Genomic DNA, 17,388 nt, shown 5'->3' on the forward strand with positions numbered 1-17,388 from the left:
TCCCTGAGGTGAAGACTAACCATTATGCCAAACCCATCTCCCTTTAAAGCACTAAATCACTTAATCTGCTTGGCCCCTTCTAATACCTCACTTTATTGTACTTCTTAAATTACAATACCTACTTCTAATTGGCAAAACTAAATTACTACTCCATCACTATGTCTTTATTAAAACTCAAACTCACTTATCTCCTCTAATACCTCATGTTATTTCTTAACTTACTCCTAACTACCTTATACACCACTCTTCAATCTGTAAAGTCTCATTACAAGGCTTGTAAATTTAATGTTTGTGAATATCAATACAAATTTTACAATAATGACTATTATGCTGTGTATTAATTGAAACTGCATTATAAAATTTAAAAAAAATGACTAGGTGGCCCAGGACTCGGAAAATGCTTTAATTCCACAGTTAAAACACAATACAGTTACGTGCTTTCATCTAAAGTAGACAATCAGAACCATGAATGAAAAAAATCACAGGTATTATAATTAAAAGCCCGCCAACAAAGGTTAAAAAGACAGCTGACTTAGCATATGAAAAAACAGGATCTGAAAAGAATCTAAAAAACAACATCACATAGAGCTGGGCAGCAAATTGAATCAATGTTACCAAAGTTATTATAGTCTGGTTGCTCTATGCTTTAATTCACTGCAAAAATGGAATGGCTTTGTTTAGACTGGGATAGTTGGTAGCGCCCAGCCGAAGCTGCCAAAGCATTTCCCAGTGCAAAAGTTTATTCTGACTATTATGCTATGTATTCACTGAAACTGCATTATAATTTTTTACTATATATATTGATTGCATTAAATATGATACTTTGAAGCTTTTCTCCCCAGGCCTCCACTGAAAAAGGGCACCTGTGCCCAGTCGGACTATCCCTGTCAATAACCCTTGATCATCAAGGCCCCCCCAATACCATAATGACCAATTCATTCCCCACTTGCTGAAACACCTTTAGCCATTCATTTCTGGTGAAGTGACAGCTGGGTACAGAAAGTGATGCCGTTATTGCATAGCATTAGATATTTATTTTGCTTAAGCTCCAACTCCCTGTGCATGCCAAGCAGACACTAATATGGATGACCTACAATGGGCTGTGGCACTGGAATACTGCTCACTTCTGCAAGCAGTGTAAGGCTGCAAATGCACCTCCCTCCACAGAATAGGCCCTCATGCCAAGTTTCTCCAGGCACCATGAGGGAAATAGTGGAGTGTGTGCGCCTGGACATGAGCCTATCTTTCCTCCCTCCCTTGGCATGAGATTAGAAGACTCAGACCCAACATTCCTCCCCTTTCTGTAAAGGTTGAAGCAGGTGCCTGAGAAGTTAATTGGATCACCTGGCCAGGGTCAAAGTCGGGGTTTATACCTCTATGTGAATGTAGCTGGCAAAAGTGTTCACAAAGGTTAACCGCTTCCACAAATGATAAATAATCACAGAAATAAGCAAAACAGACTGATTTAAACATTTTCTAAAATAAATAAGAAACAAAAGTCTATCTACAGCTAACTATATCAAAATCAGTCACTACGGGAAGAACTAAGAAATCAAAGATAAAACGTGTCTCCAGATCTGAAAATATCTTTCAACATCAACAGCATAAAAAAGTGAAGCTAGGCGGGAATGCCTAGATGACTACAATGACTTAACTGGGTGCTTCCCCTACTGTGGACAGGTGGAAAGATTCTGAAGAAAGCATGCTTTTCTGACTAAGAGATCTTTGTGAGGAACCATGTACAAGAAAACCGCTAAACCCAAATGAGAAGCAGAAAAAGATGCATTAAATCTCCAAGTACTTGTGGAAGGAAGGAAAAGGACATTAGGTAGAAGCAGAATAATAAAATGTATAATGAACTAGGATGCAGTGCTTGATCCCAGGGTGAAATTTCAACAAAACCCAACAAACTTGAACATTAGGGAATGCTTATACATAATTCAAAAGCTCCAATGAACAGAATCAACATAATCACTGATGAGTCTTTTTCAGCCTTTAAACTTATCCTTGGAAAAATTTACCATTGCAGATGTAACAAACATATTTGACACTTTGAAAGGTCACCTGCAGTTTAGCTTTCCTCTGTGCTTCTAGTGTACTTTTTCGTAGTTCCTCCATCTCCTTATGAAGTTGTTCATTTTCTTGTTGAAGTTTTAACCGTTCATCACTAACAGTGCTGCAGTCTTCCCTTGCTGAATCCAGAGCATTCTGTAGCTTCAAAATCCTCTCCTGGCAGCGGGACATTTCCTCTTCATAGCTAGAAATCAAACATTTTATAATGAATGAATTTCATCACTACTAGCAGTTACATGATGGTCAGTATATAGCAACACTGCAGCTGATGAATTACAGAAAATATTGTCCTAAAACCTTAAAAAAAAGATATGATGATAATAATGACACCAGCAGTAGTAACAGTAATGTTTGTAATCATATACCCCATGTAACACTCTGGTGTGGTAACTAGCACTACAGCCTAACTTGTTCAACCCTAAAATGGCACATTTAAGCAGACAAGCAATGAGACATTGTATTTCATTCATCTTTATCTCACAACGTACTCTACATCTGAATAATACATCACTGCAATACTATTCCATTTCTTTGAATGTCCTCTTCTATAACAGCTTAAAATGGCAGAACATCTCTGGGTAATATGTCTGTGGATTCTTTCTCAATGCCTTCCTTTCATTTCTTGCTAGTTGTATCTCTTAAAGGACTATGCATGGTCCCCTCTTGTGTTCCCTTCAGAGATAGTGGACATATTCACTTCTTATGTATAGCCTGCTTTACTTACTTGACAAGTGCCCTCCCAGCAGTTCATTCATGATCTCAGGTGAAGGAATTGTTTCTTTTTATTCACAAATATATTGTCCACTCAGTTCAGAGTTCAAAACGTGTTTCCATGGGAGATATGATGAATCAGATGCTGTTGCAAATTCAAAAAAGTAAGTAACGTAATTTAAAAAAAAAAAAACAGAATAGTACCAAGAGAGACTGCAGAATTCTTTAACATCTTAAACAGAGAACTTGAACTGTGTTTTTGTTTTATTTCAGAATGCAAAGGGTTAGATTAAAGGAAAACCTAATTATTTTCCAAGGAGAAAAAACAGACATTACAATCTTGTCCTTCAAGGTTACCTTTGACCACTCAGAGACCGTGCACTTTCAGAATCTTACAAACTCAAAAGTGAACTACTTGGAAGGAGATTATTCTTAATTTACATTTTCAATTAGTCCCAATTAACAGACCTCGGTAATTTCATATATGTGAGCGGCAAACACTCTCATGTCCCTAGGTATTTATTTCATGCCATTAATGTCTGCAAAAGATGATGCAGGAGAACTAACCAAGACACTAAGTAATTTCTAGATAACACATTTTGGTCACATAACTTTCTGTATTTATACCGGTCTCCTAATATAACAAAACGTGGTCTTCCTAACACCCATCTGAAAATAAAGAATATACTAATAATACTTTATTGGTATTTGGTTTCAGTTAAGGCTGTCATCTGTCAAGTATTCTTTTTGGTAGACAGAATGTGAGAAAATCCAGTTTTCTAAAATTTGTGTGTATATTTTCCACCATTTTGAGTGTTCAAATATTTCTGAATATCATTTCTATATGTTCACAATGTCACAGGCTCTTAATAAGTTTACAGCCAAGGAGTCCATTCAGAAACTCATCCACATTGCTTAGTACTGTTGGATGACTAACAATGGCTCCCATTAACTAGACTTCCTTCATATATTCCTGGTGAAACTTTACCCCTTCGGTAATCTAGACTGGTTTTAAACATTACGGGACAAGTACTCTGCTTAACAGGTAACGGCAGCCTATTCCACAAACAGGGGGGATATGTGAGCCATCTAGAGTTGTTGATGTGATACTATACGGTGAAGTCTCTAGAGCGGGTGTTTGCTTTAACATTGGTTCCACGCAAAAAAAAAAAAAAAAAAAAAATCTTGGCTCGAGCTCTGTCTTTTAACAGTAGATTACAGCTTCTTCCTGCTCTGCTACAAATGAAATCCTGATGCAGAATAAGGTCATATGCAAATGATTTAGCACCCAGTTCCCCATGAATATGTGCAATGCTGGAGACAGACTGCTCCCTTCAGTCTGCACTCTGACCCAGTGATAAGTGGCACTCCTATGTGAACTTGGAACTGGCTATCCCTGGTCAACCAGAGATCCAAAAAGCTGCAGAACTACTACAGTTAAGCATTATGACTAATTTTATCTTCTTTTTTCAGTTATTTCTTTTTTCTCAAGGGACAGCGCAGTGGTGCAGCAGTACTGTTGTCGCCTCACAGCAACAAGTTCTCTGGTTCGATTCTCAGCTGGAGTACCTACTGTGAAGAGTCTGCATGTACTCCTTACGTTCATGTGGGTTTCCTCTGGGTGCTCCGGTTTCCTCCCACGTCACAAAGACATGCATCTGGAGTGTTTCTCCCCAGGCATCCACTGAAAATTGGCTTTGTTCCAAGTCAGACTTTCCCAGTTAATGAGAAGTTATGTACCTACCATAACGTTCCATGTTAGTTGTCTTCTCTCGCCTTCTTTCTTGCTGGATGGGTTCGGTGCCGAACCTTGGCTCCGACTCGGCCACTTACTAAAGTTCGACAGCTAATTTTACCGGCTCGAGGCAACCCTATATCCCATGATGCTAGGCGATAACTACCCAGATCTCGTTTGGTAGCTGAAACAACATTAGGCAATATAGTCCTCCAATTGGAGAGAAGGAAAAAGGATAACCCCTAAAGGATCGCTATCTAAGCTGTAGTTACCCTAGGACAAGCTATTTGGCTGAAAGTGCAAGATCAGGACCCTTCAAAGAAGGGCAAATCTTCTCGGTCTGTCCAGGCTAGGGGGATGGTGGGTGGGACGCAAGAAAGAAGGCGAGAGAAGACAACTAACATGGAACGTTATGGTTGGTACATAACTTCTCAATGTTAAGTTGTCAATCTCGCCTTCATTCTTGCTGGATGGGACCGCGTCCCTAGCACCTTCATCCTGGGTGGCTCATTGGAACAGACTCTTGAGAACGGTGGAACCAAAATTTGCCCTGTTTCTGGAGGCCATGTCCAATTTGTAATGCGAAACAAAGGTATGAGGAGAAGCCCATGTGGCTGCTGCACAAATAAGTGTCTATTGGTAGTCTAGCTTGGAAGGCTGTTGATGTTGCTAGCGCCCTGGTTGAATGGGCTCTTGGCCTAAAAGGCAATTCTTTACCTCTGAGTTGGTAAGTATACGTGATCAGAGAAGAGAGCCACTTAGACAGGGTTACCTTGGATACTGGAAGGCCTTTCCTATTTTCTGCATAAGATAAAAAGAGTTGATCAGATTTCCTGATTTGTTTAGTTCTGTCCAAATAATATCGGAGCTGACGATGAACGTCCAAGACAATACAGTTTTTGCTCCGCCCTGTTCGAATAATTAGGGAAGAAAACTGGGAGGTCAATTGATTGATTTAAATTTGTCTGCGAAGCCACCTTGGGTATGAAAGAGGGGTTAGTTCTTAGAGAAACTCTGTCTTTGTGGAAGACTAAGTAAGGAGGACGAATGCAGAGGGCATGAAGTTCAGATACTCTCCTAGCAGATGTAACAGCGACCAGGAAGAGTGTTTTCCAGGAAAGTAATTTCAATGAACAGGAAGCCACAGGTTCAAAGGGAGGTAGAATTAAGGATGTTAAAACTAAGTTTAGATCCCACTGTGGTGGAGGATCTTTGATCGGGGGTTTGAGTAAAAAGACACCTCTAAGGAATGCTTTGCAAAGCTTATGGGACATGATGCTGCAGTCCGACAGGCCTATGCGAAAATTTGAAATGGCTGCCAACTGAACTTTTACTGTGGAGGATGAAGATCCTGAATGAAAAATTTCAGCTAGGAAATCCAAGACAGAGTGAATTGGAGCAGTGAACGGATCTATATTTCTAGCCTTTGCCCAGAAGGAAAAACGTTGCCATTTACTAGTGTAGATCCTTCTGGTGGAAGATTTAAGGGAAGCTACTATAATATCCCAGACGGGATTTGAAATCATAGGAAGCCTGGCTAAGGACAGAAGTGGAGCAACCAAGCAGTGAGGTTGAGAGAATGGAGGGATTGGTGCAGCTGCCCCGACTGATGGGCCAAAAGATCTGGCACTGGATCCAGATGCCAAGGCTGCTCCAAGAGATAACGATGCAGGAACGGAAACCATATCTGTCAAGGCCAATAAGGGGCAATGAGAATCATCTTGGCTCTCAAGGCGGTTGCTTTCTGAATTACCTATGATATTAACGGAAGGGGTGGAAAGGCGTAAAGAAGTCCCCGAGGCCAATCGTGGACTAGAGCGTCTCTGGGGGGATGGCCTAGAAGGGGGAAGAGGGTGAAGAAGTCGGGGCATTTGCTGTTTTGAGGTGTAGCAAAAAGATCGCAGCAAGGAAGGCCCCACTTCTGAAAAATCTCTTCCGTCACAGATTGTTAGAGAGACCACTTGTGTGGCATGAGAATAGCTCTGCTCAACCTGTCAGCTATGATGTTGGACTTCCCGGGGATATGCGTTGCTATCAGAAACCACTGAGAAGAGATCGCCCATTGCCAAAGTCTGAGCGTTTCTCGACACAGGGGATAGGACTTGGTTCTGCCCTGCTTGTTGATATACCACACTACGGACATATTGTCCGTTCGGATTGCAATAGTCCCCAGGGGAAGAGAGTCGTGGAGGGCTTGCAACATCAAAAGCACTGCTCTCATCTCCAGGACATTTACGTGCAGGTGGCATTCGAAAGGTTGCCATGTGCCATGGACTGTCCTGCCCTGAAAATGCCCCCCCCCCCCCGATCAGGGAGGCGTGTGATGTGACCGTGGCGACCGGGGAGGGAAGAATAAAGGGTCTGCCTTGATGGACTGAAGGGACAACATCCACCAAGACGGATGATTTTTGCAAATTGGAGTTATCATGATCTTGTGGTGCATAGGGAGTTGTTGGAAAGACCACTGGGCGAAAAGCATCCACTGTAGAAGACGCATGTAAAAGTGGGCAAGAGGAAGAAGTGTGATGGCGGCCACCATGAGCCCCAATATGGCCTGAATTCTGTCGCTCTGAAGCAGAACATGGACATGGTTTTGAATATCTAAGACCCTTTGATCTGTTAACTTTGCTGAGAGCTGCACGGTGTCCAAGTTGGCGCCTATAAAGGTAATAGATTGACAAGGCAGACTTTTCGAAATTTAGAGGGATTCCTAGCCCTCTGCAAATGTGAATGGTGTAATCTCTGGCCTGAAGAAATTGATGCCTGGTGGTGGCGGTGAGGAGCCAGTCGTCTAGATATGGAAACACCTGGAATCCTTGATGCCGTAACCGCTGCTATACATTTGGTGAACACTCTGGGGGCTGTAGTGAGACCAAAGGGCAGGGCTCTGAATTGGTAGTGACTGGCCCCCAGCCAAAAGCGGAGAAACCTTCTGGAGCGCCTGTGAATTTTGATGTGATAGTACGCGTCCTGAAGGTCCACGGAGCACATCCAATTGTCCTTGCCCAGAAAGGGTAGAATGGACTGTAGCGTGACCATCCGGAATCTTGTCCTTTTTACAAACTTGTTTAGTTTGCTGAGATCTAATACTGGTCTCCAGTCCCCTGTTTTTTTTGGTACCAAAAAAGAACTTTGAGTAGACTCCGGATCCTAGTTGGTCTGCTGGGACTGGCTGGATGGCTCTTTTCGCTAGTAGTTTTGATATTTCTAGCACTGCTTGTTCCCTTAGACTGGGTGGAACGTCTAGAAGGGTTCCCTTTTGTTGAGTTGGGGTTTGGATAAAGGGAATTTTGTAACCCTCGGATATAACCGACTGTACCCATTTGTCTAAAGTGAGGGAGAGCCAGGCCTCCGAAGGTGGACAGTCGGGCAACACCTCAGGGATGTTGGAAGGGTTCGTCAGAGAGACTCTCTGCTACCCTGATTCTGCGGACCCCCTCTGCCTCTTGGGCGGCGTCTGTTGTTGTTACCCCCTCTGCCTCTGGGGGTAAACTAACCTCTTGCGTCAGGCGTGACTCCTTGTGATTTGTGGAACCACATCTTTCCGCCATTTTGACCCTTAGGATATGGTCTGGAAGGGGTGGTGAAACGGACTCCTATGGCAGAAAGAGTCTTGCCATCTTGCTCGCATCTGGTCAAGGTGTCTTTCACTTGAGGCCTGAACAACGTCGAACCATCAAAAGGGGAGTTAGTGAAGGATGCCTTGAAGGGGTCTGCAAAATTACAAAGCCGCATCCAGGCGTGACGCCTTAAGGCCACACCTTTGCCTGCAGCCCTACTCACTCCATCGGCTGCATAGGAAATGAGCCGCATGGAGGAGTTAACAATGGAGTTTAGGGTTCCTAGCTGTGAGTTGATTTTATCTTGGGACCCAGCAGCTGACGTATCCTGTAAAACTTCACCCAACTCTTTGAGAACATCTCTCTGAAGGTGGGTGAAGTGACACAAGTAATTCAGCGACCGCATGGCAAAGGTCGCTGAAGAAAACATCTGCTTACCATACCTATCCATAGTCCTAGAATCCTTGTTAGGAGGATGGATAGGTACTGAAGGATCGGCTAGTTCCTTCTTGGTGGCTGCAGCCACCACCATGGCATCAACCGAGACACCTTTTGTTAAAAATTGCCTATCAGGTGGAGCCGTAATAAATTTAGAAGGCCTCCGTGGGGTGGGTTCCACCGAATCCGGGGCCGTCCACGCCTTCCGTGCCACCACTTCCATAAGGGCGTTGAAAGGCGGAGACACCCAGGAGGTGGAGGGTCGAGAACCAAATGCCTCCAGGTAAACAGACTCGTCCTCAGAAGGATTAAGGGAAGACCAGTTCCCCCTCTGTTTCAGGATTTCAAGGATGTCTGAGAAAGAGACATCCTCAGAGGGGGACCTTGAGGATCCTTCCGACTCATCCAAGTTGGTATCGGATGTAATGGACTCAGGGGAGTCCACATGCTTCCTCTTACATGTCCTCTTGCGCGGAGGTTCACCAGACGGATCAGGAGAAGCCTCGGAAGAGGAAGATATTCCCAGTGGGGAAACTTGAGGAGTTGGATCTCTGGGTCCGGGAGCAAGAGAGTGGGAAGAGACGTCAGCAGGCACTGTAGTGGGAGGAGCTGATGGAGCTGACTGTTGATCATGCCCTGGGGCTAGTACGCTCCTCATCACTTTGAAGGCACCCCTATCAGACAGGCCAGAGGGCTCCTGCTCCGAAGAAGTAGGAACCCCAGGCCACACCGACAGGGACGGCTCCGAAGCCAATGTCGGGGCCGAACATAGAAATCAAACATTTTATAATGAATGAATTTCATCACTACTAGCAGTTACATGATGGTCAGTATATAGCAACACTGCAGCTGATGAATTACAGTAAATATTGTCCTAAAACCTTAAAAGATATGATGATAATAATGACACCAGCAGTAGTAGCAGTAATGTTTGTAATCATATACCCCATGTAACACTCACCAATGGTGTGGTAACTAGCACTACAGCCTAACTTGTTCAACCCTAAAATGGCACATTTAAGTTAAGACAAACAATGAGACATTGTATTTCATTCATCTTTATCTCACAATGTACTCTACATCTGAATAATACATCACTGCAATACTATTCCATTTCTTTGAATGTCCTCTTCTATAACAGCTTAAAATGGTAGTACCCTGAATTAGTTATTTGAACATCTCTGGGTAATATGTCTGTGGATTCTTTCTCAATGCCTTCCTTTCATTTCTTGCTAGTTGTATCTCTTAAAGGACTATGTATGGTCCCTCTTGTGTTTCCTTCAGAGATAGTGGACATATTCACTGCTTATCTATAGCCTGCTTTACTTACTTGACAAGTGCCCTCCAGCAGTTCACTCATGATCTCAGGTGAAGGAATTGTTTCTTTTTATTCACAGATATATTGTCCACTCAGTTCAGAGTTCAAAACTTGTTTCCATGGGACATATGATGAATCAGATGCTGTTGCAAATTCAAAAAATTAAGTAACATGTAATTTCAAAAAAAAAAAACAAAAAACAGAATAGTCCCAAGAGAGACTGCAGAATTCTTTAACATCTTAAACAGAGAACTTGAACTGTGTTTTTGATTTATTTCAGAATGCAAGGGGTTAGATTAAAGGAAAACCTAATTATTTTCCAAGGAGAAAAAAACAGACATTACAATCTTGTCCTTCAAGGTTACCTTTGACCACTCAGAGACCGTGCACTTTTAGAATCTTACAAACTCAAAAGTGAACTACTTGGAAGGAGATTATTCTTAATTTACATTTTCAATTAGTCCCAATTAACAGACCTCGGTCTTCATATATATATGTGCTCATATATATGGAACTTCATATATGTGAGTGGCAAACACTGATGTCCCTAGGTATTTATTTCATGCCATTAATGTCTGCAAAAGATGATGCAGGAGAACTAACCAAGACACTAAGTAATTTCTAGATAACACATTTTGGTCACATAACTTTCTGTATTTATACCCGTCTCCTAATATAACAAAATGTGGTCTTCCTAATACCCATCTGAAGATAAAGAATATACTAATAATACTTTATTGGTATTTGGTTTCAGTTAAGGCTGTCATCTGTCAAGTATTCTTTTTGGTAGACAGAATGTGAGAAAATCCAGTTTTCCAAAATTTGTGTGTATATTTTCCACCGTTTTGAGTGTTCAAATATTTCTGAATATCATTTCTATATGTTCACAATGTCACAGGCTCTTAATAAGTTTACAGCCAAGGAGTCCATTCAGAAACTCATCCACATTGCTCAGTACTGTTGGATGACTAACAATGGCTCCCATTAACTAAACTTCCTTCATATATTCCTGGTGAAACTTAGTGATTACCCCTTCGGTAATCTAGACTGGTTTTAAACATTACTAGAGAAGTACTCTGCTTAACAGGTAACGGCAGCCTATTCCACAAACAGGGGGGATATGTGAAGCCATCTAAAGCTGTTGATGTGATACTATACGGTGAAGTCTCTAGAGCAGGTGTTTGCTTTAACATTGGTTCCACGCAAAAAAAAAAAGCTTGTCTCGAGCTCTGTCTTTTAACAGTAGATCACAGCTTCTTCCTGCTCTGCTACAAATGAAATCCTGATGCAGAATAAGGTCATATGCAAATGATTTAGCACCCAGTTTCCCATGAATATGTGCAATGCTGGAGACAGACTGCTCCCTTCAGTCTGCACTCTGACCCAGTGATAAGTGGCACTCCTATGTGAACTTGGAACTGGCTATCCCTGGTCAACCAGAGATCCAAAAAGCTGCAGAACTATTACAGTTAAGCATTATGACTAATTTTATCTTCTTTTTTCAGTTATTTCTTTTTTCTCAAGGGACAGCACAGTGGTACAGCAGTAGAGTTGTCGCCTCACAGCAACAGGTTCTCTGGTTTGATTCTCAGCTGGAGTACCTACTGTGAAGAGTCTGCATGTACTCCTTGCGTTCATGTGGGTTTCCTCCCACATCACAAAGACATGCATCTGGAGTGTTTCTCCCCAGGCATCCACTGAAAATTGGCTTTGTTCCAAGTCGGACTTTCCCAGTTAACAAATGTTAAAATTAAATAAACAAATGGCTTTTTTGGCAGCCACAAGTATTAAACTTAACTAGGCCTTACTACTTCTAAGCAATTTAAATTATGTGTCTTCAGATAAAAAAAAAAATTTCCTTAGTTACACTCATTTGCTCATGCAGCATTCCTGACAGAATACTCTGTAAGGAATTTTTCATGTCTGCCAACTCATTACACTCCTAGAATATATGTTCACAGGTACCTCTTTCTTCCACATTACACCTCTAACATTTGTCATCTTTCTGAGGGAAATTTCTTCAGAGTTTGCTTGGGATATAAAACCATCTATGCAAACGCTTCCAGACAAAAAAATCTTAAATCTTCTAGATTTTGTCACATATTTAGGAACCATACACAAGTCCTCCCATTGCTTCTTTGTGAACTTCATATTTAATCTCCCTTCCAATCTTTTCTGACCTCTTCTGATTGATTCCTATACTTACTGTGCAATATTTTATATGCCCTATTAATTATCCCTTTTTAACAGCAGCTTCTCTTCTAGATTGAATTAAAAACTCAGCCAGTGCAGGTCTTTTATGTAGGATTCCCCTATCCCTTTCTCTTTGTCTATACTCTGATTTCAACCCTTGACAGGGAAGGCAATCACTGACCTGCAATCTAAATGTCTTCTTGGTCTATTCCCATTCTATTACCATTCCCTCTCTAACTACTTGTCCCCAATAACTAGGTTACTTTGTCAGCTTCCTCCAGTACACTCCAGCCCCCTCATGTCTATCCTCTCTACCCCTAATTGCAGTCATCCCTATCGACAGGATCTCTTCCTTCTAGTACAGTGTTGACTTAGCTCTTAGTATAATTTATTCTACTTTATGAATCTAATATTCTGTATGACTATATTCTCTAAGGATCTGTGTTCAAAATCCCATTCTTTCCTTATTTCATGAATTACTCTCCTGCTTCATCATCATCCCTTTCCAATTTGAATTGTAGATTTCTACTTGTATTACGTACAAGAGCCTTAACTGTGTAGCTCTAAAATATCACTTCAAATCCAGTAATCCTAAACCTCCTTGTTCTATTGGGAGCATCAACTTATCCTACTTGACTTGTGCCTTCATACCCTCCTAAATAAAATCCTTAAACTCTTTATTAATTACTATCCACAACTTCTCCTCTGGTTGACAAAAATATGCCTGACCTGTGTATAAAATTAAACAGACTAAAAACATTTTTTTTGCTTACATCTTGCTGTCCCTATCCATTGACAAGAACTTCCACTTTCTCAGTTTTTGTATTACCTTTTCAGTGTCTCCCCACATATAATTAGCTGCCATAACAGAATCTTTTTTAATCCACACTCCTAAATACTTCATTTTATCATGTTCCCATAAATATGGGTATTGCTGAACCAATTCATGTGTGGGTACATACATTATAGCTACAGCTTTTACTTTATCTTCATTAATGTTATATCCCGGAAAAAAATGGAACTATCTCAGAACGTTCGACAACGCTGAGATGTCCCTTTCAGGTTCCATTAGGTACAAAATAATATCTACAAACAAAGTCAACTCTTCCCTTATTTTCTTTGCCAACGGTTCTAAATATAACAGAAATAACAAAGGGGGAAGAGGACACTCCTTCCCGATTTCTCAGTTCAGGCACAACCAGAGAGGAACCCTCCCACTCTGATTTTTGCCTCCAGTTCCTCAGATATCTTTCTAAATGTTTCCACTGCCCAACTCATAAAATCCCAGCTTACTCTGTCAAATTCTTTCTCTGCATCAATACTCACCAATAACAGCAGTATCTTCTTACATTCTGCTTTCCTCTGGGTCATCATTATTTTATTAATGTAGCCAAATGTTTGCCTCCTCTCCACAAAACCACAATGGTCCATATCTATCAATTTTGGCATCACCTTTGCCATTAGTTTAGCCATTAGAGCATTTACAATTATGGTTTAAAGTTGAAATAGACCTATACAAAAGCTCGATAAGATGGGTCTTTGCTATCTAAGTATTACTGTCACCACAGCTTTTCCAGGATGTTAGTGCCTCCCCTCCTTTTAAAATACTGTTAAAACAAAACATTCCAGATCTTTACCACTTTCTTCCCTCTTAGCTTCCAAATGTCCACTGGAATACCATCTATTCCTGAAGACTCCTACAGATTGGTTACACATCACCAGTTTTAACTCATTTCCTCCTGCTGTAACTGTTAGGTTTTGAGCCTTACCAACCTCTAGCCTTGGCACATTTAAGTGTTTCATAAATGTTTCCATTTGTGCTTTTTACTTGGTTTTTCCCAGTTCTCTACTTTGCACATTTCTGAAATATCTATACCACTTCTACAGGACCCTGGTTATTTTTGTTATAAGCTCCCAAAGTTTGGCAACAACCCCTTCAACTTTGTTACCCAAGTTGTTGTGTCAAAAGTTGTTGTGCTCTTGAATTATTATCAAAAATTGTTGCTTAACAGCAATATTTCTAAACTCATGCACATTATCCAAGTACTCACTTATTTTCTCTTTAGCACTCTGTAATTGTGCCTCTTCTTGTTCTGTGAGATTCCACTTATTTTTTAATACTTTAACCTTGGTCAGCCCCTCTAACAAAATCTTATTACTTATTAACCAGATCTCTCTGGTTTTATTTTATATCCTATTTTTAAACTCTACTTTCATTTTATCCCACTTACTAGCGGTAACTGTTGGATAACTTTTTATCTTTCCTAATGACGCTCAGATTTCCTCTATCCATTCTTTGACTTCCTCTCTTTACCAGGTAGGTTGGGAAGCAATATTGTCTTATCTTTATTTCATTACCATGCATTTGTATCTTCGTAATTACTGGTACATGATCTGAAACAGTTATTGGATGTGTGTGAAAGTTCTCAATCTAGTCCAGTTATTGCACCTTGGTGAATAATAAGTACATTCTCTGACTTCCTACTACTGAATTCAAATTTTTCATGCCAAACTTTCATAAATTTCTTCAGAAATGTACCTTCTTTTCTTATATTTTCCCTTCTAGTTCCCCAGAAACATTCTCATTGCTGCAAATCAAATTGTAGTTACCACCTATAAGTAATATTCCCTGCTGAAAGCTAATTATTTCTCCCCAAATTTTTTAAAGGGTCCATAATAGCAGTTTTATGTAGAATATAAATACATGTCAGTGCAATCCTCATCTCTTGCCAGTTGCCTGTTATCACAAACTTGCCACTATTATCTTTTTTTCCTTCTTCTATCACTACTAGAGCTCTTCTAGTAATTAATACAAGTACTACTCTTTTCCTTTGAATGTGACAGTCTGCAGAATAGCCATCCTGAAATCCTTTATCATATTCACATGCTCAGGTTTTTCAAATGCATCTCCTGTAGCACTATTTACACTCTGCATGTCTTAATATAATTAAGTGTTCTTACCTTTTGTCTACACCAGTGAGACCATTTACATTCCAAGATAATACGGTAAGTGTTGCTATTATAGCAAGCAGTCATTATTCTCACCTGTTATATGTGGCAACTTTGTTTTAAAATGTCTATTTCCAGCTTTTGCAATACATAAACCCATTAATATTTGGCAGGCTAATTCTTTATACAGTTTTTTTCTTATCAACATTGAAACCCATGTGACATTTTACATTTTTTGTTTTCATAAAAACCTTCAAACAGAAAACCAAACACCCTCAGCGAACCTGTTAATACAAACATACACGACTATGTAGATCTTCAAATAATTAAGTTTAATCTCCATATATGAACATTTGTGACAGGTGCAAACATGGGCCATAATTAATCTGAAATTGAGGTTATCCATGCCAAGTTACATGTTCTTGCCTGTGCTTCTACTTACACTAGTTGGTGTCTGTTCCTTTCTTATCTTTACTCCCGCATCAAGATGAGAAAACAACTTGCATGTTTTCAGAAACCATTAAATGTTAGCCCTGTGTTCTGTCTTTTATTGCTTTATTATACGTTTATCTCTATGGAAAAATAAGTGAAAAAATAAAAATGTATTCCTCTACTGCAGCCTGAGAAAAAGATGAAACATTTGCTGCTAAAGGAAAATGTTTAATTATATCTGGTGTTCTTGTATTTATTTGATTCAATTAAAATTTGTTATTGGATTAAGCCAAAGGTCTTAATCCAGACATTCACCAATGCAAAAGTAAGAAAAAACATTTCATCTCTGCATATATTATAATGTGTATTTTTACACCCTATCCCACCTAATCAACCGAAGATTGCGGCCTGTCAACTTAAACATACTTTTGTCTAGCTTTTCTTCTTTTTGAACTGTAATGCCTACATTTCTAAATACCAAAATGAAAACAGACAGACAAGAGGTTTACTTACAGTTACCTTTTCCTTCTTCTTCCCCTCCACTCAGAGTCATTCCAAACATTAATGCCATGAAGTGATGCAATTGCTTTTCAGTTCCTCATAAGTTTAACAAAGCCTACAAAAGTCCACCCTTTCCACTTATTCTTATACATATTTCACAAATGTGATTAATGATTTGCAGTCTCACATTCATTAATTTCCATGCTGCAGGTCTTCTTCCTGTTAATCTCCATCTCTAAACTCCAGATTACAGTTCAGTTCCAAGGCAATCACATTTTTTCTGGTCATCTCTTGTGCTTTTCTACATCTCTTGAGCATTTCCCTTTGGAACAATGGGAATGTTTTCAATGGCAAAGTCTTTCCCTTTGCTTTATTATCAGAAGAATGAGAATCAGAGTCCTCTTCTGCTTGATGGCTCACTTTTTGTTGGGGAGTTCTGCATCAAAAAAGTTTGCTTCTTCAGGGAAAAATATTCTGAAGATAGAAATACCAGCTTGAATATCATACCTGCCTCTTGACATTCCCTGATTACTGGAATACATTTGTTTCTCTTCTGCCTGGTGTACAGTAAAATATCATTTCCCACAAACACTGCATTGTCTCCAAATTTTAATAATTTGCCCTTTTGCCACAGTTTTCTGCTGGTAGTTTTCCATCTTTACTAATAAATGTCTTGGCTGCTTTCTCATGTCCAGATTTGGAGCATACACATGGTGTGTCCTTTCACTTAGCAGTTCTTGCTGTGGAATACCTATCTAAATGCTTATTTGTACCTTCATAAAATTAATACAGTCTGCTCCTTCTAGTTTCTCTGGTACAGCAGAAAATCTCAGATTTTCCCTACATGCTCCGTCTTCTAATTTTACCATTTTTTGAAATATCTCTTCTTGAGTAATATACTCAGCCAGCCTTTTCTTCATATTGACCACTGACTTTTGCAGTTATATCAGCATTTGAATATGTGTTTAAAGCTTGGTTTTACAGCCTTTTGTTATCATTTTAATCAGCTCTGAGAACATTTGACTTATTTTTTTCCTTTCGATTACTGGAAACCATGTCTTGCAGCAAACCTGGAGCTTGAACTGCATTTTGCTGAACAGCTGCAGTGTTCTTCCAATCACTGTTCTCTCCACCTTTTCTAGTTGTCTTTTAGCTTCTCTTAGTTTCTTCTTTGCTGGCATCAGGCAGTGTACATACTAGCTAGTAACTGCATTTTACTCAAGCTGACAGTATCAGTGGCTGTTATTTCTCAATTTTTGTTTCCACACTGGAAGAGCTGAAGTTAAACTGCTGACCAGTGTGTTGCCATCTTGGAAGTCTAATTTTGTATTCATCTTTCAAGTTATTTAACTTCTTCACTGTACTTCTGAATGACAACTTTTGAGCCAGTAAAGCCTTTTTGTGAGCACTAATGGCCTAGAAATTGTGAAAACTGGATTGAAGTGTACTCTTTTGATTTATGAACCATCTTCATCTGA

At 40.0% G+C, this 17,388-nt stretch overlaps 1 protein-coding gene across 1 annotated transcript in view; it reads right to left on the minus strand.

Annotated features, from left to right (window-relative positions):
• The window catches only part of SCLT1 (sodium channel and clathrin linker 1), a 780,532-nt gene that overhangs the window by 332,459 nt on the left and 430,685 nt on the right, over window positions 1-17,388 (minus strand). The window contains exon 11 of the mRNA XM_044065718.1: window positions 2,065-2,257. Coding sequence (XP_043921653.1) covers window positions 2,065-2,257 — 193 coding nt within the window. The remainder of the gene's footprint in view (window positions 1-2,064; window positions 2,258-17,388) is intronic.

The sequence above is a fragment of the Protopterus annectens genome, chromosome 3.part0, assembly GCF_019279795.1.
Source record: "Protopterus annectens isolate FY-2018-M chromosome 3.part0, PAN1.0, whole genome shotgun sequence".
Taxonomy (NCBI): Eukaryota; Metazoa; Chordata; order Ceratodontiformes; family Protopteridae; genus Protopterus; species Protopterus annectens.